General features: G+C 43.6%; 1 protein-coding gene across 18 annotated transcripts in view; it reads left to right on the top strand.

The window, feature by feature from the left end:
• The window catches only part of RBFOX1 (RNA binding fox-1 homolog 1), a 1454978-nt gene that overhangs the window by 1407053 nt on the left and 21762 nt on the right, over window positions 1–26163 (top strand). For 14 of the 18 annotated variants that reach the window (XM_013055188.2, XM_013055180.2, XM_013055192.2 and 11 more), the window contains 2 exons: window positions 4574–4616; window positions 9376–9440. In XM_013055188.2, the coding sequence (XP_012910642.1) occupies window positions 4574–4616; window positions 9376–9440 (108 nt within the window). The remainder of the gene's footprint in view (window positions 1–4573; window positions 4617–9375; window positions 9441–26163) is intronic. The other 4 variants (XM_013055189.2, XM_013055181.2, XM_013055178.2 and 1 more) reach the window with 1 other exon arrangement.

The raw sequence follows: 26163 nt of genomic DNA, 5'->3' as shown, positions 1-26163 counted from the left end.
TTTTAAATCATATACTTTTTTGTTACAAGTGACCTCAGATAAGTTCACTGGAATCCAATTTGTCATCGTATAAACTAGGTAACAAAAATAAAACCATACTTCTGACCAAATTGATAGCATTTACTAGAAAATGGGAAAGACACTATTAATTTTCTTCCTTTTGAGTTTCAATCACAAATTTGAGACACAGTGTTAATCTTCATCAATGATGCATACAGTTGAGTTCTGTTATCATTGCACCAGATACACTTACTATAATCTGTGGGCTAGTTTTTTGAGGGCTTTTCCCCCCCAAAATGAAAGGAACAAACATCCTGCACCCAGTAAACAATGAATTTCTTATTTCTTATGTAGCTTAATCCATGCCTCCAAATATCCTCTTTAAAAAACAAACAACTTTCAATGCATACTATTATAAATAGAGAGGCAGACGGGCTGGACGTCTCGAGCCCATTCACATCTTTGGAAACCCAAAGAGCCCTACGTCAGTCTGCCCCCTCCCCAAGGTAGCCTCTAGGTAGAGCACACCTTGTGGGCTTTCTTAGGGCCTTTTTTTTTTTTTTTTTTTAATTTGGAAAATAGGGAGACGAGAAGAGATGAAAAATGGGGGGGAAAACAATCTAACAAAAACAAACAAACAAACAAACAAAAAAAACCCCCAAACACCCAAAACCAAAAAACTCTCTCCATCACACCCACCAGTGGGAGTAGGGGAGTGTATGTTGGTAAGCCTAGCTGAAAACAGAGATAGCGACTGTTTATTGAGCATCTGCCTCTCTGTGTGCCTCAGTTTCTTTATTTGTGAACTGAGAGCAACTGGTTGAATTATTAATTTGTGCCGTTCTACGGATCTTCCCCTTGGGTGTCTTTTGCTGCCTCCTAGATCTCTGAGTAGCAGGAAGGAGGAGCTGCCCAAAGGGAGAGTCTGTCGGATCACGGACATGGGGAAAGGAAGCGCTAGGAAGAGGAGTGGGCAGGTGTGTCTGTGCCGGTCGGCGCTAGAACCTACAGGGGAAATCCATGAGAGCAGAGCAAGTGGAGGGAGCCGAGACCTGCAGGAGGGGGCACCTGTGCCAGCTTCCAGACTAAGGCAGGAAGATCAATTCCGTTCAAGGAGAAAAGCTACAAAAAAAGTCTTTATTTAAATTCCTTTAGTGGGTTTTGTTTCCCCCCCCGAGTCATCATCTCTGCACCGAGCCTGCTGGACGCAGTGGCGTAGCCCCCGCAGGTGTCTAGGCGGTGCGTGCAGGGATTCTGTCCGGGGGCGGCCTTTCTTGATTCTGTGATGCTCCGCTTCCCGGTGTCAAGGTTTAGAAGACCGTTTCTCTCGTTCTTTGCAGGCCACTCTTCAAACAACAACAACAACAACAACAACAACAAATATATATATATATATATATATATATATATATATATATATTATTATTTTCCCTTTGTTCATATTAAATGACAATAAGATTTTCAGGGGATGTTTCCAAATAGGCAGTCAGGGTTCAGAAGCACTTACTGAAATGACTTGGAGGCTTGTCAACCCAGCACTTGTGTCTGTCATCTTTCCAAGGAGACAACTTAGACCTTGCAAACCGTCCTGATTATTTTGCTCCATGTAAGATGGCAAGCCTGGTGTGTGTCTTTGGGGCACAGTGACAGACTAGACCACCTGTTACGGTGGCCAAACAAGGGCTCATCAATGGCCTTATGTCCATTTCAGGGAAAGACAGACTACGAATATTTCCTGCACTCTGAAGTGCATGGAGCAGGATTCCTCTTGGCTAGAAGCACCTTACACTTTGGAATGTGCTTTTTCAACCTACCTCCCCTGCCTCCCTTTCAGTACTGGTCTGTTCTGATGACTGGTACTGTCCCTGGGGCACCGTTTCTTAAAGAAATGATGAGTAACAAGGTTCAGAGGAAAATCTTGTGAGGTTCTCTCTTATTTAAAGAAAGTTTCTGGCTTGCTCCTTTAATCCCATTAAAACCGAGCATAATAAATAGGGTGAGGGCAGTCCTGAGAGGTCCTGGGACATGTGATAGACATACGGTCACCTCTAATAGGTTTAAATGTCCTCTTTGATTTTAACTTTACTGGGTCGAGTAGTGAGATACTTCAGTCACTGCTAAGGACGGCACAGGCAGGCCACCCTCTAGCTCTTCCTACTCAAGCGCTCCCCCCCCTCAGAAGCTGTCCCAGCACACGCACCAGACCACGGCCTCCACCCCTACTCTCTGTCCCTTCCCCACCTGATGTTGGAGCCCTTGAGCATTTCTCAGTCCCAACAGAGCACATAGGGTTTGAAGGACCTGCAGGGGAAGCTCTGACTCTGGTCACAGGGGGCATACTCAGGCCCAGTGTGGATGGCCACTTAGTAGAGAGGATGTAGCAGGTTTCGAAGCCAGGAAGGTTGGCAGCATAAAAGGTCATTACCTGGGTCCTTTCCACCCAAGGACATGCTACACACACACACACACACACACACTTTTATTTCAAAAGATAGGAATTCAGCTTACACAACTAGCCTATCAAATCAGCAAGTTCACCATGATTATTCAGTGGTGCACATTGAAATGTTTGTTGTTGTTGTTGTTGTTGTTGTTTTTCAAGAGAAAGTGAGTCAAGGTAAAGAAAAAAAATATAGTAGTAGTGATCCATGGGCTGGACAACCTGTTTGAAAAGTTGGAGTGGAAGGACCAAGTCTCCTGGGCCTACAAAGCAATCTGCTCTGTTTGGGGGTGAAAGTATGGAACTCATGAGACCAGAATGGCCACAGAGCTGAGAGTAAATGTGGCTTAAGTCCATTTAGCCCAACGTTTGTCTTCCCCGCTCAGGGAGAGAGCCGAGGGTATGGCATTGGATCAAGAGATAACTATTGAAAATGGAAATAAGGCCATTATAATAGAGCTATTTAAAAAGAAGGTACTAAGTGGAAACTGGGGTGAGCTAGTGATGGGAAGAAGAGAAGAGAGAACAGGTGGGGAGAAGGCAGACAGAGAGGACCACTGATTGAGGATAGAAATGTTAACCGGGTTCCCTTTTCGTGAGAAAGCCCTAAGCTTTCCACCCATCCATGTAGCCACGAGGCTGGTACGTCTCCATGAGACTCCAGTGCCTGTTCTCATGATTTTTAAATTCTGTTAGGGCAACACAGAACCTCTCCAAATAAACCCAAGTCCTTATTCCTAGGACCCGACTTTCAATGGGAGTTGACTATGAGTCCGCTAAGATGAGGAGGTCAGTCAGTCTCCACGGGGGCAGCCGCCCACCAAGGAGTTAAGCATTACTGTGTGGGACAAGAAGGTCAGCCCTTCCTGCCTGGCCTCCCCCTCGGACCCCCAGAGGGGAGGAGTTGCCTCCACCCATGACCTCCAATTTTGTTTTCAGAGGGGAAACTTGGCTTTGGAAAAGAGATGAAATGTTTAGTCCAGAAACATTCGTCGACACGGGGGTCAGCCTGCGTGATCTGGCTTCATTCAGTGCTTAAGCCCAGAGCCAACAGGGCAACCTAGTTGCCCTCACTGAGCCAGACTCAGAAATGCAGTGAAAGGAAAGGAGGAAGATGAGAAATCAGAGCAGAATGGAGAGGATAATGGAATAGGTGGGTCATGGGGAACAGTATCTTGACTTGAAACTTCCCAATAAGCAATGGGAGAGAGGGAGAGAGGCCTAGAATTTTGACAGGCATAGGTCCACAGGCTTAAATTTATTAAATCTAAGACCAAGTGAAGAGTAACACACACACACACACACACACAGCCCTTTATAAGGCGGGTTCCTAAATCTCTTACGGTGTTCTACCATCTCAATCTCTGCTCTAGAACTGAAACATTTCACTTTAAACTAGAACTACTCACAAGAAAGATTAGGCTTGCCCCCCAAAACTCTCACATCCAAAAATTGCATCTTATCCAAGGGGTTCTACTTGAGATTTTATTGGTATTGGATTGGAATGAGGTTGTGGCATGTCCACGTTAGATAGATAGATGATAGATAGATAGATATGTCAGCAACTTCTCTAGACACATGCACATACACAGTTTTCCCCATCATATATATTGAAAGCAGCTTTGGTAGCTCAGTGTAATTCATTCATTCATGAAATTCAGTTGCACTCTCTGTTGTGACTCGATATTCAATTTTTTAAAACAAAGGTATTGATACAGTCTTAACTGCCCCAATAATTAGGCATCAAAGCTAAATCCTCCGGTATTCCAGATAACTCTAATCATGAAATAAAGAGAGAAATTTGAAGTAGTTAATTTGAACTGTTGCATTATGCTTAGAAGGATAAGAAGCCATGAAAGTATCCTTTTTTCTTCTCTAAAACTAAACACAGGTTGTGGCACAAACACAGTCAGTAGGGTTAGATCCTCACCTGCTCATTCTGAATTCTCTGGGTTATGGAGCTCCGCAGCTAAAACCTCCTCCTCTTGTTTCGATGGGTCATTCTCGGATCTCAGGGACAAAAGACAAGCAAACTTGTAAATGAATTGCTCTGGAATTTCTGTCTGACTTATGCATTTTCTTTTATTTATTTCATTTTTGCATTGAAAACATTACATTTCTGTTTCCTTATAGAGTAGTGTATCAAGAGCCTGTGTATGGCAATAAATTGCTGCAGGTATGAAATCCCGACTGGTGGAAAACCTCATCACTATGATTGTGGGTTTGCTGTGAATCCTACTAACAAGACGATTCTGGGGAGGGGAGATGTTCTCTAACATAGAAGGAGGAAAGACTTAACTGAATTTTCCAGTTTCGATGTGAATGCTTCTAGAATAGAGATGCGTACCCTCAGATTCCCCTGTTTGCTAGATCAGGAGCGTATCAAAATGGAGATTCTGACATGGCTATACATTTCCTGGCTTAAAATGCATCTATACCCAATTAATATAAACTCAGTGAAAAGACTTGCAAGGTTTCATTGTATCAGCTGTCTCGGTAACTTTGTAGTAGGTTCCTGGAGTTAACTGGAATGGTTAAACAGAAAATGTATTCATCTTGCATCGAGGGTCAACATCGCTAACGTAACTTTCCCTGGTTTCATTGTAGCTTCTTATAAAATTTATCGCATACCCATTGCTGTAGCTTTCAACCCTATTACTCACTGCTGAAGCAACCCCCAAATGAACCAATTTGTAGGAAGAAAAAAGAGCAACACATCTATTGGAGTGTAGCTGTCCCAACGAACATTAAAACTGTCAAGTAAAATGAAAGACGAATGTAAAACTAAGAATCATCAGTGGGAGTTTTAGTACATGGATTTCCCTGTAACATGCGGTTCCCATTTCTGTTCTATGTTAAGTCAGTTAAGAAAGTACATTCTCTTTTAACCATGAGAATTAATCAAATTGTAAAGAGAAATCCAGTACAAGAGGGGGGTCCTTGGATTGAGGAGAGAAAAAAATAATTTGAATTCCCAAGATCAACTTTTATTTTTAGGTTTCAGGAAAGCTGGTTTTCCTTGCCACACTCCAAAAACAGCCAAATGTATGATGCAGATAAATTAGGGAGTGACTATTTATGTTTAAGCGTTTCATTTTCCAAATGTTCTTCTAACTGTTGTTTTAGTAAAATGTGTATGTACCAGTATATACTAACCCACCTTGTAGATCGCACGAAGTGAGATCTTTGGGTATCCTCAGAAACAAGGAGGCTGCTGTCTAGGATTAAGCCCTTTGCTACTTATACAGTTAGGCGGAAGCAACACACACACACACACACTACAGTACTACCTATCCCCCATGTCCCCACCAGCACCAAACATTTCACCTCTTCCTAAGTCATTTGGCTATTAGAACATCTTTTCCCAAAAGTATGCTCTAAAGTAAAAAAATGTGATTTCCCTTGCTAAAGGACTCTGAGATGCACTGAGGGTCCACAGCACTCATCAATATTGTTTTAGAAAGCTCCACAGATGAAGTAGCCAGTTTCATTTAATTTAATTTGGCATTTCCCAAACCTATTTGGTCACAGAAAGTTCCTTTTCCTTCCATTGTTAGTATCCCATGAAGTGCATTTTTAGAAATACTTTGTTGGAGAACCATTAGAGGTCCCCCATCACTAACTTGCCCCAACCTCCAGAGGCCCGCTAGCAAAGGCAAGGTTTCCGACAATATAGAGTCGGGATCTTCAAGGCCACTTCTGGTGATGGTGGCAGAGGTGGGCGGGGGGAATTCATAATGGCCTTTCAAGAGTTACATTTTATATAAGTTCTCATTTATAGCTTGCTGCCCACTATGTGTAAAATGAGTATATTTTATGAGTAGGGAGCACAGAACCATGTGGTGCTTGCATTTGGTTTGGTGGTGGGAAAAAAAAAATCTAATGGTCAAGGATGCATTTCTGTCCTAAGGTCAGGAAGACCAGTTTGCACATGAACATGGTTTGGTGCCAGCAAATGGAAGGGAGCACTCCTTTTTCAGACATTAGCACAGAACCTTGCAGGAGCTGTGGCTATGCTCAGCGAGCTGCAAAATAGGGAGCAATAAAATTGATTAGAGTCACCTGTTAGAAAGGCAAATTAAAGCAATTTGTATTTTTTGATCATTTTACAGTGTATGCACACATACACAGAGTTAATACACAACTCTGTTATTCCCCTAATATGGATTCATACAGAAGAAAAATTGCAAAAGAAGACCGTGCACATGGTGGTGTCAAGCCCTCTGACCCTTTTCTTTCTGTGCTGATGACCTAGTTGAAGGATCTCTTAGACCTGTCTGGGTCTGAAATACTGTCCAATACTGAAACTGTCAGCTCCACATGACCCTTGATGGGGAAAGTCAAATTAACTCAAACCAGACAGATTAAAAATTGCAGTTTGTTTCACCAGCCAACATTTCAAGAGTTCAGTAGTCACTCAAGGACCAGTGATGACTGTGTTGGACAGCTCAGGGGCAGAACATTGCCATCACCACCAGCATACCCACTGGACAGGAAGGAGCCTACTGCTCAAGGTCACAGTCTCTCCATTGGCTCCACAGACCTTGGACAACTATGACCTTGAGTCTTAAATAGGGAATGCTGGTGAACAGATTCCTAAATACCCAAGACCAGGATGTTGTCAGGGCATTGACCATTGGGGCCTGTCTCGCATAGAAACACACACTTATTTTTAATGGAGACAATGGGTTCTTCCCAAGGCGCCATGGTCAAGCATGTCTGCCGGGCAGAGGAGTCCCAGCTGCACACACATCCATTCCAGGCTCAAAACAGTAAATACCGACTGGTGGTTAGTGAGGTCCATTTGCCTTATCTGCTGTTTGCACAACATTTATCGCACTGGCTACCCACGTTTCCTAATGGAAACAATCATGGAAGTTGGGGACCCATACAGAGTTCAAATGTAGAGGATGTGCAGGTGGGGGGGATGTTGCTAGAAATCTTTGCTGGAACCAAATTCACAGTCACCAAATCATGACTGATTTAATGGCCTTTGATGCAAATACCTTCTCAGTGGCTTTTGCTTTCTACTCTCGAAGAAACACACACACACACACACACACACACACACACACACACACACTACCCCACTCCATTTTTTTTTTTTTTTTTTTTTTTTTTTTTGCCATCCAGGCTTTCGGCTGGTGACACTTAGCACCTCCTAGCAATCCTTGAACCAACTCCAGCTCCTCCCTCCCTACCTCACGGTTTAATACACACACCTGCACACCTGTGTCTGTCTGGACGCATCAGGAAAGCCTAGGAGATGGACAAGCAGATAAAAAGAATGACTCCAGAAATCTGGTGACCTAATTTCCCCTCAGCCCATCATTCTGTATCTTGAGCTTGGTGCTGGTGTGACAACCGCTTTGGTTTCACAACTCCTCAGCACATTTAATGAGTTTCCCCATTCCTAATTAGAGAACATGGTGTTTGGAGCACCAGGTGGTGTCTGGCTAAGACCTTTTTTTTTTTTTTTTTTTTTTTTAATACTGCCTCCAAATGACTCCAAATGATTGGGTGTCTTGGATTGTGCCTCCAGGGCTGAACCAAAGGACAAATTTCTTTAAGGACAAACTAGATTTTTTGAATCACTATGTAAATCATGGGAAATCTATTCTGAAAGTTAGAAGAGGGAAGAGATAAATTACTGAGATGACATCCACATTTCAAAAGCTGCTCTTTACAGCATCCGTGTCCTTATCTTACCACTGGGCTGTCCCCTAGGCACAAAGCTAAGCAGTGTAACATACCCCTCACTCCCGATTTTGTTGTTAGATTCTCTGCGACACAGGAGTAGCTTGGCTGTTGGGGGGAGGGGTATCCTCCCCTGTTCAGAGTTGCCCCTTTATGGTAAGGGTGAGAACTGTTGCCTCAGAGGATTGTGGGATGGTGAATTCTAATTAGAACCCAGGCATCCCCTGTGTTATGGGTAGAGACTGGATCCTGTTTGTTAATTGTGCTGAAAGCAGTCGACAGTGGTTGATGTATCGCTGTGGTCTGCTGAGCAAGAAGCTCGGTTATTTTCACAGTTTGATAATCAATGCTCCGCTGAACACAATTCCTTTCAAATATGACCATTTGCTTGTCCTCTGCTTAATTGAACAATTGCAGTAACTGGTACATGGAACTAAATGTTAATTATTTTTTCAGGTTTTTTTTCACCCCCTCTCTTAATGATTTTATTTACAAATTGGAAAGCTTTATCATATTTTCTGCACCAAACAAATTCCCTATCTGCACCAGTGTGATATCTTTAGCGGAAAAGACAGAATTTTTAACAAGTGTTCACCATTCCATTTTTTAAAAAAATAATTATGCAACACTTAGAAAGCGAAACACAGCCTTCTTTAATTGCTTCAGTGGTTGAATAGCTACATAGGCGAGAGATGACTAATAAACTTTCCATCAAAGTGGTGGTTTTTTTTGTTTTTTGTTTTTTGTTTTTTTTAAGAAATATCAATGTAAGACAGGAGGGCATTAGCTCAACCTATGTTGGATTTTTAAGGAAGTCATCGAGGGGAGTTTGAATAAGATGTAAGTTAGTGGCTAATAAGGAAAGGCAAAGCATAATCATTTTTGAAAATCTGGAAAGTTCAGCAAAGTATACAGAGTGTTTAGAGAATCCCCCATAACCCTACCCACCCCAACACAGTCACCATTAACCGTCTAGGTACGTCTCTTTAGAAGGGTGTCTGGGTTCCTCCTCTGGGAAACGCTTACAACCGCTAACCTTTAACATCCAGCTGGGGTTGGTAGCCAAGCCCCTGTCTCTCCAGTGTGTTTGGTACTTCTGCTTTGGTACTAAGCTTTCATTAACCTCCACGTTAGACTGGTAGATGTGGGTTACTGCTGTTCTGGTGCGGCCTCACGGTTGGGCGCCCCTGAGTTCGCCTCGTCTGCACTCCTGAGTCAGATTTCTCCTTGTGTTTCAGGGTGGTTATGCCGCATACCGCTACGCCCAGCCGACCCCTGCCGCTGCCGCTGCCTACAGTGACAGGTAAGAGTCTCCCTCCTCCCGCTTGACAACTACCTGGAAATGAACTTAGCTGGTGGGAAACAAGATTCTCGTCTGGTTCTGGTGCGCATGCATGACTGCTGGGGAGGCAGCACCCCCAAATCAGGGCCCAGGGTAAAGGCGAACAGTGCCACGTAGAGACAGAATGAATCATCAAGCCTAGACCATCCTAAACTCTCGCCCTCTCTGCTAAGACCCAAAATGCTGTGTTTTGTGCCCGTGTAGTTGCTTTTCCGATCTCTCTCAATCCCTGCGACAGCGTACCTTGCATGCACACACAAACTGTCCCCGCACAGCCTTCCCACGGTCTTCCGTGGAAGCAGCAGCCATGGTCTCTAGCTCCTAGGACGAACACCAGAAGAGCCCGCAGGTTTTCCTCCACTTCAGTCACCCGCTTCCCTTGTTTTTTCTTTTTTTTTTTTCCACACCCAGTAAAGCATTCCTTCTGTTACCTCTTTTTTTTTTTTTTTTTTGGATCCAACACGAAGGAATGGGGGAGATGTACCTGGCGTTCCTAAGGAGGTTCACTCTATCCAGCAGGGCCCCGTGTCCAGATTTACTAAGATAAACCAGGTGTATTTGTAACGTGCACCTCGTGTTAAGACTGGCAGTGGAAGGGGGACAGAGAGGGACTAAGAAATGCAGAAGTCAGATTGGATGGCGGGAGTGGGGGCCAGGGGGTGGGGAGGAGCTCCGTTACCCCTTGCCCAGGCTTGACAGATGACTTGGTTTCTGAAATGGCAAGCCACAGCTATTTTCGTGTAGGTGCCTGAGGTGGGGGTGGGGGGAGGCAAAAAAAAAAAAAAGTGCGTTTCCATATTTGAATGCTACCCGTTGGCTCTGTTTTCTGAGGACATAAATGTGAATGTTCAGAGGCTCTGCATGTACAAATGTCATTGAGGGTGCTTATTTTTGGTAATGACTCTTTTAATTTAAAAATACGTCTCATGGATAAAACAGTGACGGTAACGATTTGCATGTGTGGCTGAGGCATGCTGGGTCAGACAGGTAAGCAGGCGGTGTACTTGACCCCCGAGTCGGAAGTGTCAGCAGACACTGGTGCTCCTTCCTCCCTGGCCTGTTGTGACTTAGATCCTCTCCCAGTGTGCTGCGGTGTGTGCTTTCTCTGCGGCTCCATTCCATTTCCCACGAGATGGGTCGTTAGCTCGACGTAGCTGCAGATTTCTTCCGAGGTAGAAGAAAGCAACATCAACAACTGAACCCCCCAAAAAACGGCACTTGGAAAACCCCATGCATACACTTGTTTGCAATGGCTCTTGGGCAAGATAGAAGTGAGATCGGCTATCCGGTTGCATGTAGATAGTATTACCGTTTCCTTATAAACAGCCCTAACAGGTTCTCGAGGCTGGACGGAGCCTCCAAAGAAATCCAAACATTTGTTAAGATGCAGTTCTAAATACATAAATTATCCACTTAGCCCACATCCTCTTGCCAAGATGCAAAATGTGCTTTTATGTACGTTCCTGTCTTCAGTACAGTTGGACACTGGATTAGGAAACGAGAGAGGGTCATTAAGACTGATGGCAATCTTGAAATCCTAGAGCTCATTCTACAAATGAGAAGTCCTAATGCTATTAAACTCTGCACACTGAAGATTCGCAAAGTATCAATTGTAATGTGGTTCATCTACAACCCTTAATTATTTTTATGAAAATATCTCTAGATGCTAAATTCTCAAACACCCACTTTGTATATAATTATAATCATAGTGACTTTAGCCTGCTGTATAATTATAAGAATCTTAAACGGATTTATTTCTTTGGATTTTTATCTTGCTTCTCAGCATAAATGCATCTTCCCCCCAAGTTGGAAAAAGGTTAATAATAAAGATATAATTTAAATTGCTTTCTTCAATAAGACCCATCTAGATACTTTTAAAAAAAATAAACAATATTTAATAGTATTCTTAAATAGAATTGCTTGAGAATCTGGCCATCTCTATTGGCATTCATTTGAAAATTAAGTTAAAGTGTTGCTGCATTGGGGGTCACCCTGTACAAATGTGTGTATAGAATCTGTTATTTTAACATTATTGAGACTTCTCATTGGCAGTGTGTCCTACCGAAAATTGCCCTCATTGTTGGCTTGGCAAATCTTGAATGAGTCTACAATTCCCACGTTAATATAATCGTTTCCGTGGAAGAAACCAAGTAAATATACTCTTGTCCATGTAATTGGCCTCTTGCTGTTTATGAAAGAAATTTGTACGTTGGGTCTTCTTGGCTGCTGTGGAAATTGATTACCAGCCCTCTTTAATTTGATTAGAAGCAAGACACTCGCCCCATATGGGATTATTGCACTGAGGTAAATGCAGTAATAGGCAAATCACCAGAAAACAATCTTTAAAATGATATTTCTGGTACAATTTATAAAGCATATTTATGACATGGTGGTCCTTCCTTATATGTCTAGTAAGCAAGTGAGAAGAAGGAAGACCTGTCTGTCCCTTTGGTAGAAGACACATACTTGGGGAGAACGTGAAATTATCAGAATAGCTTTTGAATCTGGATGAAAGATGCCAAGTTTCTAGACTATCTCAGGGCAGTTGTGCAATAATTTATTTTTACATGAGCCCACCTTAGTATTAGCCATGATAGATTCTGGGTTCTTCTCGTCTAGAAGACAAACAGGATGACAAGGAGAAATAAAACTTCTTAACCCAAAGAAACTCCTTCAGAACAGGAAACAAAATTGGCAGGAATTGAGAGCGTTTTGGTAACGCTCACTGGTTATCAACAGAACGAAAAAAGGAACAGCCACTAACTTCACTTGTAGCCATGAGATTTGCTCTTCAGCAGTGTAGAAAGCAAGAGAAGCTTGGTGTCCCCAGTTGATAGAATTTTACCTTTTATCAGCACAAATTAAGTCCTCATCAAATTAAAGAGTCAGGGACCTTTGGAAAATATTGAACTCCAGTAACCTCAGGACTGTCCAGAAGGTCCTTGATGGACACCTCGCAACTCCCTCCCCATCATCTTCTTGGTTAAATGATCACATGCTGATTATCTGGGAGCACCCTCAGAGTTGCTGAATGCTGACCTCCAGAATGAAGACCATCTGGTGTGGGCAAAGATTTCCCCCAAAGCAAGAGACCTGCCCGGACTAGGTAATTTGATAGTTTCCCTGACAGATTTAATGAGAATAGGCAAATATCTCTCCTTGGCATTTAGGAAATGTGTGGAAAGCACCTGACTTCACCAGATCTTCATTTTTAACCTCCCTTTGACTGAGGGAAAGCCCACGGTCCAGACTCTCCAAGGGGATTGTTTTCTGAGCTTGAACCGATCAAAGCATGGCAGTGGGGCCGACGGTCATCTGGTCATTGCATGCACTTGGTGTTGCTGATGTGTCCGTGATGCGTTCTGGATTCGACAGGTCCACCATCACATGAGCTCGGTGAATGGCTTGCTTGAATTAAGCCTGGGGCAGCCTTCTCTTTCCGGACTGGCTCTTGGTTTCGTTGTGTTTTATGACTTGGTTGTGGATGCATCTGTGAACAGCCGAACCCGGAGGTGGAGCGGGAGGGGACATTCCCTGTTCAGTGACTTGTGCCACAAATATTTTGGGGGTGTATGTATGATGTATATACAGCTTTGATGAAAATGTTCTCTCTCCAGAAAGGCAGACATCTGTCATGCTTGTCCTGCTTGCTGAACCTTCTAACATCTCCTAACAACCAGTGCATGAGAATGTCCCCCATGTTAGGGCAGAGGGGAGCCAGATTCCAGCAGCTAGAGAAGAAAGTAATATGGGGTGGTTCACTTGGCAGTTTCATAATGATCCTGTTATGCTGACGGCTCCCAGGGCCCATTTCCTCTCGCACATGAGACCTGCATTTCCTTTCAAGACCCCCCAACGTCAGGAACTTTGGACAGACAGGCTGCACAGTTGCCCCTAGACTGAGCAAAAGAGACAACAAGCAACAAGGTTTTGTTTCTTTGTTTTATTTTCTACCTTTTTTGTTCATTTGTTTTTTGAGACCTTAACATTTCATCGGAAACGTATTAGACTGTATCACGTAACCTTGCTATTTTTTGACAAAATGGTAGAATATTGGCAATTTCATAGCTCAACTTAATAGAAACTCAAGGAAAATGCCCTAGTATCAGTTATCTTGTTCTCTGTGTTTGGAATATAGAGACATACTTGTATACATGTGTGTGTATGTTGTGTGTCTATATATACATACACATATGCTAAGAGAAGCATGTACGCAGACACACACACACACCCCCGTGCCTCAGGCCCTCACAAAGGACTCCTAAGAGTCTCTAGGTAAATCATATTACACAGAGGTCAGGACTTACCAAATTCAGGGAGTCATAAGCCCCACGCTAGAACATTTTTTTAAATGTGACAGTCATAACCTGTGAATAAAAGTTTCTATTTCAGAGACCAATAGATGAGCAGTTCTTTCTTACAACTCAGGAGGCATGTGTCTGAGGTCATGGAGAATTGGGTCTACTCCAATTTAAATGTATAAAGGTGACTGAGATAAAAACCTAGACGCATACGTACATAGATGAGTGACTGGACACATGGTTGTGTGGGAGGGTGAATGGGAAGAGAGAGCAAAAGAACAAAGAGAAAGAGGAAAGAGAGAGGGAGGAAGGAAGGAAGGTAGGAAGAAGGAGGGGAGAAACATTTCTCTGCCTTCTCGTCACATTTTATCCTAAGTGTAGGCTCTAGAACTAAAGATAGAGAACGGAACTGTTTACATAAAACCTTAGTTTTCCTTTTTCCAAAATGAAAAAGTAAAAGAATTTGTGTTGATTTCCATGTAATGCAGGGACTCCCTATCTATTTTAAGACTCTTGACTTCCTGGATTCAGATTAAATAATAGAGAAATGCCATCATTAAAAGAAGGCTAGTAATTCCATTTAAAATGAGGTAGCATTGTATCTGGAGTCCTTATGAAATGATACAGACTAAAGACTGAGGGCTTGTCAGCTTATAGAGCACATGAACATCCTGAATGGAACATTTAATTTACCATTGGAAGGTTTTTTTGTTCGTTTGTTTGTTTTTAATTTTGTTTTGTTTTTGTTTTTATTTTTTTGCTTTTTGGGTTTGTTTTTTGGTTTTTTTTTTTTTTTATTTTGGGGGGGTTTTTTGGTAGAAAGGTTAATTTAAAAAGTACTGTTGTACTTCAGGGGCTTCAAAATCTTACTTTTTCTTGCTGTGGCGTAGAATACAGAAAGCTGCTTCTGTGGATAACGCAGATCCCTTAATGAGGGTAGACAGTGCAAAGCAGAGGAGGGAAGTATCCGTGTTTTCCCCAGCCCTGCTGTCTGAACCAGGTTCAACAGGGTTGAAACTGTTTTCGGGTGAAGAATCAGCGCTCATTCTTTGTGATGTGTGCTGGGCGAGATCTCGGAGATCGCATCCTGGGGCTTTGGTTAAAGCCCTGTCTCCCAAGGCCAGTTCAAGACCTGGTGACTCTTTCTGATGACCTGTTTACAGGGTCGCTGGAACAGGAGAAGGACCCAGCCGCATAATGTGAGCAGGTTTTGAGCTCCCTGGTCTTCGGAGCCCTCAGGCTTTAGCCAGGCTTTTTTCTCAGATGCCATGAAAAGAGCTTTTCTTTTAGGAAGGGATGACAGCGTGGTAGCTTTGTTTTGGTTTCTTTCTTTCTTCTTTTTTTTTTTTTTTTTTTTTTTTAAAGTAGGCTCCATGCTGGGCCTGGAGCCCAACTTGGGGCTTGAACTCACAACCCTGAACTCAAGACCTGAGAGCAAGAGTTGGATGCTTAAAGGACTGAGCCAGCCAGGGGTCTGTTGTTGGTTTTCTTTTTTCTTTCAATTTTGCTTTTAGTGTTCTTAGTTGGCAAAACAAAAGCTGGCAACGGTGTGGTAGCTTCCCTATTATCTTTCATTTACATTTTCAGTTATTTTCTCTGAGAAATCCACCATTGAAAAATAGAGTGAGTGCATTCTAAGCCTCGGTGAGGAGCGAGGCCAAGACGGTGGTTCTCAGTTGAGTAAGGAGCTGAGGGCTCGGTTCATGGAGGCTCAGAGCAGACAGAAGTGTCTCTGTCCCGTGCGTGGCATCTCCCAGCTGAGACAAGATCTGGGGTCAGAAGGTGGTCGATTTGGATTCGATTCTGTGGAGTCAGATCACTGCAGGAAGCCTCAATTATGTCTCTGGACCTTTGTTGATGCAGCCTTCTTAAGGTGGTTCCTGGTTTCAGCTCTTTATCTTTTCTGCTATTTTCAGATGCCCTGATGAGTTCTCCCAGGTTCTGCAATTTGAAAAAACACACTGTGTCATCTTGTAAAAGAAATGTAGCAGAAATGAGTCATTAATGTCTTTGTTTACATCCTGTACCCCAGTGCTGGGAAAGCACGTCCAGCTTTTTAAATTAGAACACCACTTTGGAGGAAAAAGAAAAAAATATATATATATTATATATAACATATTACATTTATATTTATAGATAGATATAAAAGTATGTAGTGTATTCTTATTTTTATTTATATGCTTGTTCTTTTTGGTTTAAAGTTCACTTTCTTAACTGATTCATTTGGGAGTTGTGTTCTGTGAGTCAGGCTCCCCTCAGGAGGAGAGACTGAAGCTAATTATTCCAGGCAACTTTAGGGTAACTAGAAAGAAACCTATGTTGCCTGCGAGTTTCCCGTCACAAGGCACACACCCCAGGTGAAAACAAATTTCTTAAAACTTGCAGTATACAGGACAACACTCCTGTCACCATGTTCATGAGATGAAAGTGGAAGACTTGAGTATTAGCAGGATCTTACTAAGATTTCCCGAAGTGTGCTGTAGGAGGTGTGCAGTCTTGGACTCAGATTGTCGTCTAAGACGATGGTTACACATTCGTGGTCTGCAAAGTTCCACCAGCCACGTTGTGCACTGTGCTAATCTGCCCCTCAGATGCCGTGCTGTTGAGCTGTCCGTTGCACCGGTGCTGGACAGTGGATGTTGCCCCTTCATTTTACAGCTTGGGGAGCTGAGCTCGGTAGAGCTGAGCGAGTTTTTTTGGCTCAGTCTGAGAGTTCAAGTCTCTGCCCTGAATCTCAAGGCTCTGTGGCATCTTACTGGAGCAATCTCATAAAGAAGTAATTTCTTGGCATACCCTCAGTTCATCTCTTAGGGGCGTATAGATTCCACATTACAGGGTGTTTTGGAAGTACTGAGGCTGTAGCTGTGAAATTGTGGCACCTGAAAGGCACTACATGGAGTGCACCTGTGTTTACTTTCATGTATTCCCGTCAGAGCTTTGAATCTGGACGGCAGGCATGAGCATTGAGGAAACCAGAAATCTCTAGGTTTACATCAGCTCCGCCTGAATCTCTGAAATTCAGGGGTTTGAGTCTGTTATATCCTTAATGGATTCTAGAGGCACTCAAAGAGTTTAGGAAGAACAGTGACCAGATCTGCTCAGCTGGGTGTGGTGTGGACAAGTCTTTAAAAACTTGGTAGGTAGTTGTATATGCAAATCAAATTTTTTTTAAGGCAGGGAGTTGCAGGGGTAGTTTGTTTTGTTTTGCTTTGTTTCTGTCTGATAAGTACAAAGTTATTTGGGGGGAGGGGCTACATGAGCCTGCCAATCTGTCCGTTCTCTGGTGTTCAGATTTTGATGTGTCAGCTTTCCTGGAAGTAAGCAGACCTCTAGTACCTTCCCTGCCACTTTTGGGTGTTTTTTTTTTCCTTTTCACCATGTAGATTTCTATTTTTGAAGTCACTTTTTTTCGGTAGTGTCCCTGTGTGTCAGGTACCATGTAAAACTTGGAACAACCTGATGAGATAAGCAGGGTCGTCAGGGTGACCCTAGAAGTGATTATCCAGAATGTGTCAAGACAGAGAAGGGACGCACTGTTGTTATTGACGAGTCTGGGACAACAGGTTTCTACTGGACTGTCCCAGAAAGAAGCAGGACATGTGTGGTCCCCTCAGGTGGATTCTCCATGTGCTCTGGGACGTCCGAGGATGGCACTGTGAACCCAGTTTCCATCAGTCCAGGTCCTGTGCTGTCTCTTCCTTCTTCTGCTATTGTTAACAAAGTCCAATCAAGGCATGTTTGCAGCCTCAAGCAGTCCTAGCTAAGACATGGCTTAGTGATGAAAAAGGGACTTGAATTTCCTGCTCTCAAACCCACCGGTAATTTATCTATTGTCCCTATAGATCAAATAGTTCCCAGTTGGCATTCACCAAAAAAAAGTTAATTATGTTTTCTGACAACCTGCCATGCAGATCGACAATGATTATATTTGGTAACAATTGAGATGGTTCTGAAATCGCGAAGGAGAGGACGTATAGTTCTTGATGGTGGCATTGATATGATTTTTTTAAACTCATGTTTATTTATGGACACAAAGCCCCCAGTGTCAAAAAGAAACATGGCTGTTACTGGTAGATTTCCTGAATTTCTCTTATTTTTAATTTACAGACATGTCTCACACACACACACACACACACACACACACACACATTTAAAGAAAGTGCTCAAATTTTGGTTTTGAGAACTAATTGCCTTTGGTCCATAATCTAGAATGGCTTCCTAACAACTGTTATGCGCTATTGGATGAACATGTATGTAATTGAAGCTGTTAAAAAAGGGTACCAAGACTGTAATAGTCAACAGACTGGACCAGCAAGGACTTGGGGAGACATTAAAGGAAATTCCAAACCCAGTAGACCATAGCTGTCACAGCCATGTGGGTAGACACTTTTGCCAGTGACGAGACAAGATGGAACAAGTCCTTTGGTCATGTCATGGCCTAATTACACACTTCTCGGGCTGCAGATCATTGACTTGATAGGCCACAAAGAAGCAAATGAAACCCATCCTTTAAGTAGCACCATTAGGGTCCTTCAGCTGTGAAGGGTTTCAGGCAGGTGAGAAAGCCCGATGCTTTCTAGAGGCAGGTCAGAGGCCTCCGATGAGAAGGAGCAGATGGAGGCCCCTGGAGGGACCATTTGCACGGCATATTCAGTGCTCTCCTCCTGGAAGGCAGCGTCCCCGTCAAGGAGAAGGGAACAGACACACAATACAACCTTAGTGCGTGACTATGACCTATATTGAAGATGCCTCCCTTTTTTGCCTTTTTTTTTTTTTAAGTCATTATGCTTTTGGGGTGAGAGGTAATTTTTCACTAAAATTATCCAGTATTTACTTCTAAGTTAGCAAAAGAAGTTCTGACCCTGTATCTATGAAGAGAAGTTCACATTCCTTTCCAGTAGAACCGATTTCTGTTTAACGGCGGTCTCTACGTTATTTCCATGTCTAAATGCGGTACGTACCTCTGGGCAGTCACTAGACAGAAACAAATGACTTCTCATGAATCACAGTGATTGATTCCCCTAGAATTAAATTCTACTCAAAACCATAGTGTATTTCTTATTTAATTCACACACACACACACACACACACACACACACACACGTAGAGTAGGGACCATTTTCAGGAATTGGATGATAGTTTGGAGATGAAAGGTTGAGAGAACCTCTGGTAAGGAGGAACTAACTCATGAATTTTGTCATTGTTCCTGGGCTGATACGTGCCGCATTAGGATGTGTGAGTGTTCCAACAGATCAATAGATTGTGGGGGGATGAGACATAATCAAAGCTAAATACCCTTCCCCTTAATTATCCTAAAATGGAAATGCTTTGGCCCTGAGCTTATAGAAATACACCCAGCATCTGGTAATCTGGATCAGCGCTTCCTACCACGCTCACAGGCATGGAATCCCTTCACAAAGAAGACCATGACTGTTGGATACTTTGATCATACCATCAATCCCCGACTCTGTTCGTGGTCCCCTTCTGTCATTTAAAACTTTAGACTGCATTCAAAGACAGGGGGCTTATTTTCCTCCCCATGTCTGTGTAGTTAGAGGGTGTGCAGACTACTTTGAGTTAGTGGACAGTGAGCTCAGGGAGTGGGCGTGGGGGCAGGTTAAACCTGTGTCCTGGACACAGTCAGCCCCACAGCTTTCCCAGAATGGTGGGCCATTTCTCTTCTAGTCTTTGGATTATTTTCTTCAATTTCTCCATTTCAAACTTAGAACAAAGGACAGGGAAAGAGTGATTGCCTGAGTCTGTTCTAAAATTTCAAGATTGGAGTGGTCCATTGTGAGGGTTCTGAGCGCCTTGCTCTGCAGAGCACGGTTCCCAGACCACCTGTGTTGACCTCCCTGGAAGCTTGTAAGCAATTCAGATTCTCAAGCCCACCCCAGTCCTGTTGTATCAAATCTACACCTTCAAACCCCCTGGGCGGTGCGTATGACATCTGAGAAGCAGCACCATGGAGAGCAACATTCAATCCCACCCCAATATTCAGTAACTAATGTTGACACTCCATGAACCTGGCAGGGTGTAGGAGAATCTGTCTTAGCCAATTGTTGGTTTCTAAGCCTCTCTCTGCTTTCCCTTCCTCAGTGAGAAATTAAGAACCTCCAATAGTTGCGGGGTCCTTGTAATCTGTCTTATGGGAACGTTCCCCCCTCAACTCCTCTAGGGCCACCATCAGTCATTTTCGTTCCCCCAAAGACCAAGGTGTAATGAGATTTCTCACTAGCATTTTCTTATTGATCGCATAACAGACCCACATGAATGTAAAACATAATCTGGAATAGTCCCATCAGGTCTGTCTCAGCTTTCCGGAGCCTCAGTTTCTTCATCTGCTAAATGAAGACAATGATACCAATTACAGTCAGAAGGAGAGGAAACTGAACATTCCTTCACAATTAAAGGAGGTGGTGAAAATTCATGGGGTTCTCTTACTCAGCTGTTGATTGACATATTTTCAAGCATATAGTATTAGTTGAAAGCACTGACTGTACACAGGCAAGAGGAAGCAAATAAAATTAAATCCACTTGAAACTGGGTGTCGCCTTTAGACTGGGCAACCTCTAGGACCCCCATAACACTAACATTTCTGGGGAGCCGTGTCTCGCTCAGCTGCCCACAACCTGTCATTGCTCTGGTCCAGATGTGAGGCAAAGTCTTTTACGATCACTCTACGTACTTTGATGCAGCAACAAATATTTGCTGTTCTATAGAATATGACCAGAGACTTAGATTTAACAAACTAACTTACTACAAGCAAACTTACTTAACTTACTCAGCAAAATTAACTTACTACAGAGATAATACAGGCAGGCTAACTGACCTGTTTGATCCCAACTACCTCATCTTTAAAGTGGGGCTAATGAGTGATGCCTGCCTCATTGGGTTGTTACTGAATTAATGGTGACCATGAGCAGAAATCTCCTTGAGTAGCTGGACACTACGTGACACTCTGGATAATATAACTGTTACTATTACTATTACCAACATTGCTAAACTACAGGCATATTTTGTTTTGCTCCTGTGGAAGCAGGTTTTCTGGCTTAGAATCAGTTTTTGGCCAGAGATGAGTTTTTGTTTTGTTTTGTTTTGTATTGGAATGTTGACTTCTAGAAGTTTTAAAGGAGGGAGACTTGAAATTTGCTGAGAGTAGAATTAGGTGTTCTCACCACCCGCAAAGGAAGGTGACTGTATGAAGTGAGGGATATGTTAATTACCTTGATTGTGGTGATCATTTCACAATGTATTTGTGTATCAAGTCATCACTTTTTACAGCTCCAAAAAAGCACATTGTTCAATCCAGTTATGTTCAGTTTTTATTTGTGGAACTTACCTCAGTAAAACTGGATGAAAAATGGTTTGGGGAAAAAATTTTTTTCTGAAGCAACTGGGAATCATGAGGTCAAATAGTCTATCTTTCCTGTCGGTAGTGGAGCTCTTCCCCTCACAAACCCAGCCCCTGTACCTCCAAGGCTGTAGATTTCTGTACAACCAGTTGCTCTGCAGAGAATTACTTTTCAAAATGTTAAACCAAATATGCCTGTGTTGCTGTCTTACCAAGGCCACTGGTGAGAAATCTAATGCCTGGTGTGGTCATGGGTTATAGGAATCCCCCGGGGATCTGTAAGGTTCTGGACCTTTCCACCATCACACTAACTTTGTTTTGCCTGTAACTCCTATATGGGCACAGACCCCCTCAGTGTGGTCTCTGTAGCCTCCAGAGCTTCAGCCTGGACACCCCGTGCTCCCCACCCCACCCCAATCCCCCATGGGCCTCCACAAGCTGGGGATTCCTTTCCCCTATACAAGAGCTGCTTCCCGAAGAGATCACAAGCAGCTGTTCCTACGACAGGCCAGACCCATTTCTAACTGCATCAGAAACTCATTCTCATGAGGGGCTCCTCTGTGCCCGTCTTCACTCTGCCCAACCAAACCTGAGGTGGGATTTTATCTTTCAAGAGGCCCCTGGCTCTCTCTGATAGGACTTGTAACCTCAAAAAGGCTCTTGACTCTCCCCCTCTTGGCCTAAAACCCTGGAAGTCCAGCACTTAAAAACACAAATGCCTTCTCTCTCTGGGGGAGGGAAGATGACTATTCTTTAGGAGTACACGTAGCCAAAAAAATAAATGGCAATTTCACCCCAGATAAAGCCTTATCATATTCATGTTCTCATCAAAATGCAAAAAGAAAAAACAAATCTAGAGGACCCTGTGCTGTGTTTGTTCCCATTTTCCAGATGAAGAAACTGAGGCCCAGGAAGGCAACAGGGCAGGCCTTCCAGGCTCACCATTAGTTCTGTTTTTAGCTGAGAAAAAAAAGTGGAGCCGTGGAGCTTGTTCAAGGTTGGAAAAACGAAAGTTACAGAAGTGAACTGCTCTCAAAGGGACTGCAGAGGCACTTGGGTTTGAATTTCTGAAACCCAGAAGTTTTAGATAGAAATATCCAAATATTCAAATCAGGGATAGATTCAGAGCACTTCTCTCCTTTCCCAGTTAAACATAATTAAAAATATATATATACACAGTGTTAGGAAGAGCAACTGAGGCTAAATGAAATGAAATAAAATATGCTAAAGGATGTAAGACAAAAAGGATCAGGAAAGCATTTCTTCTTTCGGAGGATTCTATTGCTCATTTGCTTGCTGGTTGGTTTGTTTATACCCCATCTCATACTACAGTTTGCCACAGCCTCTCGAAGTACACCTAATTCAAAACTAAAATAGAAATAGAGGGGCGCCTGGGTGGCTCAGTTGTTAGGCGTCTGCCTTCAGCTCTGGTCATGATCCCAGGGTCCTGGGATGGAGCCCCACATTGGGCTCCCTGCTCGGCGGGAAGCCTGCTTCTCCCTCTCCCACTCCCCTTGCTTGTGCTCGCTCGCTTTCTCTCTCTCTCTCTCTCGCTGTGTCTCTCACTGTCCAATAAGTAAATAAAATCCTTAAAAAAAAAATAACCACAGGGCAGGAGGAAATATGAATTTGAATGGGCTTTTTATAATTCTTGAGTTTTTAGAACCGAGTGATAAAGGGAGAGAGAATGAAAATACTGATCCCAAGTAAATAAGTCCCACTTTCTCGGCAGTAAAACTGAAATATAAGTTAGGCCATGAGCTTCCAGGTAGCCAAGGTCAGGACAGATGTTCCACAGTGATTTAAAAGGCAGGAGCACAATGTCCTGTCCCTGTGGGGTAGCTGGGTGCCTGGGAGGTAGCAAACCATCTGAGGATTGAATGAACAAGACCAGCAAACGATTTAGTAAAGCCGGCAAGAGCGATTGTAATAGAAGCACCTTATTTCTGCATGTGACATCTGACTATTCAGAAAACATTCCTGGCGGGATTCCCTAGGACCCTTCCAGCAACTTCTTAACACATCCTGGCGAGATTCCCCAGTAAGTGTGCATTTCCGCCCTATTGCCCCTTGTCTAAAGCGAAGCATCCTGGAAAACACAGTCATAAAAAATTAATAAGTATAAGTAATAGATTAAATAATATATATCATTAATATAAGGTAATTTCCAAAAATTAAAGTATTGATCATTGAAAACCATGGCAGTCAACACTAGTGTAGTTTAATTGAAAAACCAGAAGACACCACTCTCTTTCCTGCAGAGCCAGGGCATGTGAGTTCAAAGAAATACTCACACAGACAAATGTGAGTTCTCGGTGCTGGCTGATGCGTTAGGACCACCAAAGTGGTTTCTTGGGCATACCCAGGCCTGGGAACCACACACACGCATAGTAGTTGATTTGTAACAGGCAGTCATGGTTGAGAAACTCTTAGACAGGCACCCCCAGAATCTACAGATAGGATTAATTTGATTTTGTGCCACTGCCATTGTGGGGCATCTTGACTGCCACCTGCCAGACCAGAAGAGCAACTTATAAGGCTCTAGGGATTTTTTACTAGATAGCCTTGGGTGGGGGTGGGGGGGTGGCGTTGGTGGTGGTTAATCACATGTTGGTGTGTGTGTGTGTGTGTGCGCGTGTGCGCGTGCTAGCTTCAATACTCATAGCATTGGACCCAAGAAGAAACTTACCATGCCTGATATCCACCCCGAGTTTCGTGTAGCCATAGTGACATAAGAGAGTTAAGAGGCCACCGAATGAGAAGCCACCAGAATATTTAACAGTGAAACTTAAAACTGGTGTTCTCCAGCAGGAGAATATTCCCTGTCTGTCCTCCCTCGGCCCCCGCCTGTACCGCAGGTTTTACTCTGTCTCCATAGCCAGCTTCCCTCATTCCCTCCAGCAATACTGGCTGGCTACTCTTTTCATTTGTCTCTTGGAATTCAGCCGTGGGTAATTTTTAGAAGAAAGAAAATTGCAGAGAGATGAGATTCAGCCTAAGAAGAAAACTGGGACGTAAGGATGACACGGCAGGTCACAGGACTAATTTAAATGCACCACCAGCTGAGTCAGATGCGGAGTCTAGATGGCTGGTCTATGAAAACCGTCGTAAAACATAATGAAGTCTGGTAATAGAATGAAAAGAGAGAGAAAGACCATGGCCCATGCCATTCCACATCCCAAGTTGTTAAAGCAGAATATAATTATCTCTCTCAAGCCTCAATTAACAACATCATACTCGAAGGGGAATCCAAATGCTGTGTTATTTTGTCTGGGAGGAATAGAAGGTTCAGAACGGTATCAGGAAGTCCCTCTGCTGAGACATGACCCTCCATGGCCAACCCGTTACCCCTATGCGGGCTCCCCTGAGCCCAATCTTAGCGAGTAAATAGGAGTTGGGTCTTGAGACAACCCAACCATGGTTGATCTCCACTACTTACCGGTTTGTGTGTGCTTCTTGCTATTCCTCTGCCACCTCCTCTGTGAAGACTGGGGTAGGAAGATGGGTGGTCAGGAAAATTAAATCATTTAATGTGTAGATACAAGGCTCAGCAGCCACCCATCATAGGTAAATACTCCATTGACATCAGGCCAGTGGCTCCTTGGCATCGACGTTACAAAGAGTCCAGACAAATATAGCCTTCTCCCGTGTGCACAGTAATCAACCATTTTATTATTTTTCTTAAATTAGCAATCCTCCCCGCTCCCACCAAGCCTCCCCTTGTCCAATAGTCTTCCTGGGAAAAGTCGGGGCTCTGAAATGAAAATGGAAATGAACTTGCAGGAGATTTCTCAGCAACGTTCCCCAATTCCCCCACGGTACAAACTACCTGGGACCATGATTCTGTCCATGGCTGGTGCTCATGGACAGAATCATGGTCCCAGGTAGTTTTGAACACTTAGGACGGTGTGAATGGGGACCCCAGAGCTGGTCAGTCACTGGGCCTAGGTTCTGGCCAAAATGTATCGGTGATCAGACCTCTCTCCCAAAAGTTCTGTTTCAGGCAGTCTGGGCTGAAACCCAGACATGTATGGATTTTTAACAAGCAGTCTAGCTGAGTCTTGTTTTCAGGGAAGTTTGAGAAATTCTGCAGTCCAGAGAGGGCTCAAAAATAGGAAAAATTCCAGGTGGAAAAAAAAATGGTAAAGAGGATTAGGTATAGACTCAGAAGGAAAGTGGGAAGATCCAGCAAAGAGGCTCTTGAGTTTTCCATGCCAGGTGCTAAGAGAAGAGGAGCAGGGGAGGAAGCAGATACAGAGCACGGTAGTGTGGCCATCAGAAACCAGCTTCTCTTTCAAAAAGGAGGCTTAGTGTCCGTTCTCTCAGAAGGCCTCCAGAAACTAGAAGGGACCGTTTCTGAGCCATGTATAGTGTTTGTGGTTTCAGGCTCAGCAGCCACACAGCGAGTTTGCCCGAGAGGGCAGCACGGTGGGTAGGCAAATGGAAGTTGCAGAGAAAAGCAAAAGCTGCAGGAGACTAATTCAACTCCCTTTCTACATGGCATTTGTGCCCTGCTCAATGCTTCTCCGCTGTGGCTGCTAGAAGATTCCACTGCCGAGCATCTTCTAAACCACCTCCTTCTTTATCGTGTCCCAGCCGGTTAGGCTAGGAGCACAGGAGAAGGGCACCAGCATTTGCATTGTTTTAACCTCACCTTGCAAGCCTAGGGAGCAGCCCCATGAGAGCCATTCAGCTAGGCAAGTGGCCCTCAACCTTGGCTTGTACAGAGTCGCCAGGAGCTCTTCGGAAACGACTAGTGCCTGAGACGGACTCACAGAGATTCCCTTTTAACTGATCTCAGGAGCAGCCTGGGTTCCTGAGAATTTCAGAAGGTCACCAGGTGTTTTTACCAGTGCAGCCAAGGCTGAGGACTACTTGGCCAGGCTTTATCATCTACAACCACTTTGCTGAAAGTCAAGTGCAACTGCTTTGAAGTGTAAGTTCTTGTGTCTTTGTTGAGAGTCCAGAACAGACTTGCACTGACATCAGGGGTCAGGCTCCCCTGCCAGCCTCCTCTCTGCTCTGAGAG

The sequence above is a fragment of the Mustela putorius genome, unplaced genomic scaffold (assembly GCF_011764305.1).
Source record: "Mustela putorius furo isolate JIRA1106 unplaced genomic scaffold, ASM1176430v1.1 tig00004007_pilon_pilon_pilon, whole genome shotgun sequence".
Classification (NCBI taxonomy): Eukaryota; Metazoa; Chordata; class Mammalia; order Carnivora; family Mustelidae; genus Mustela; species Mustela putorius.
This window is presented reverse-complemented; position numbering and strand designations above follow the sequence as displayed.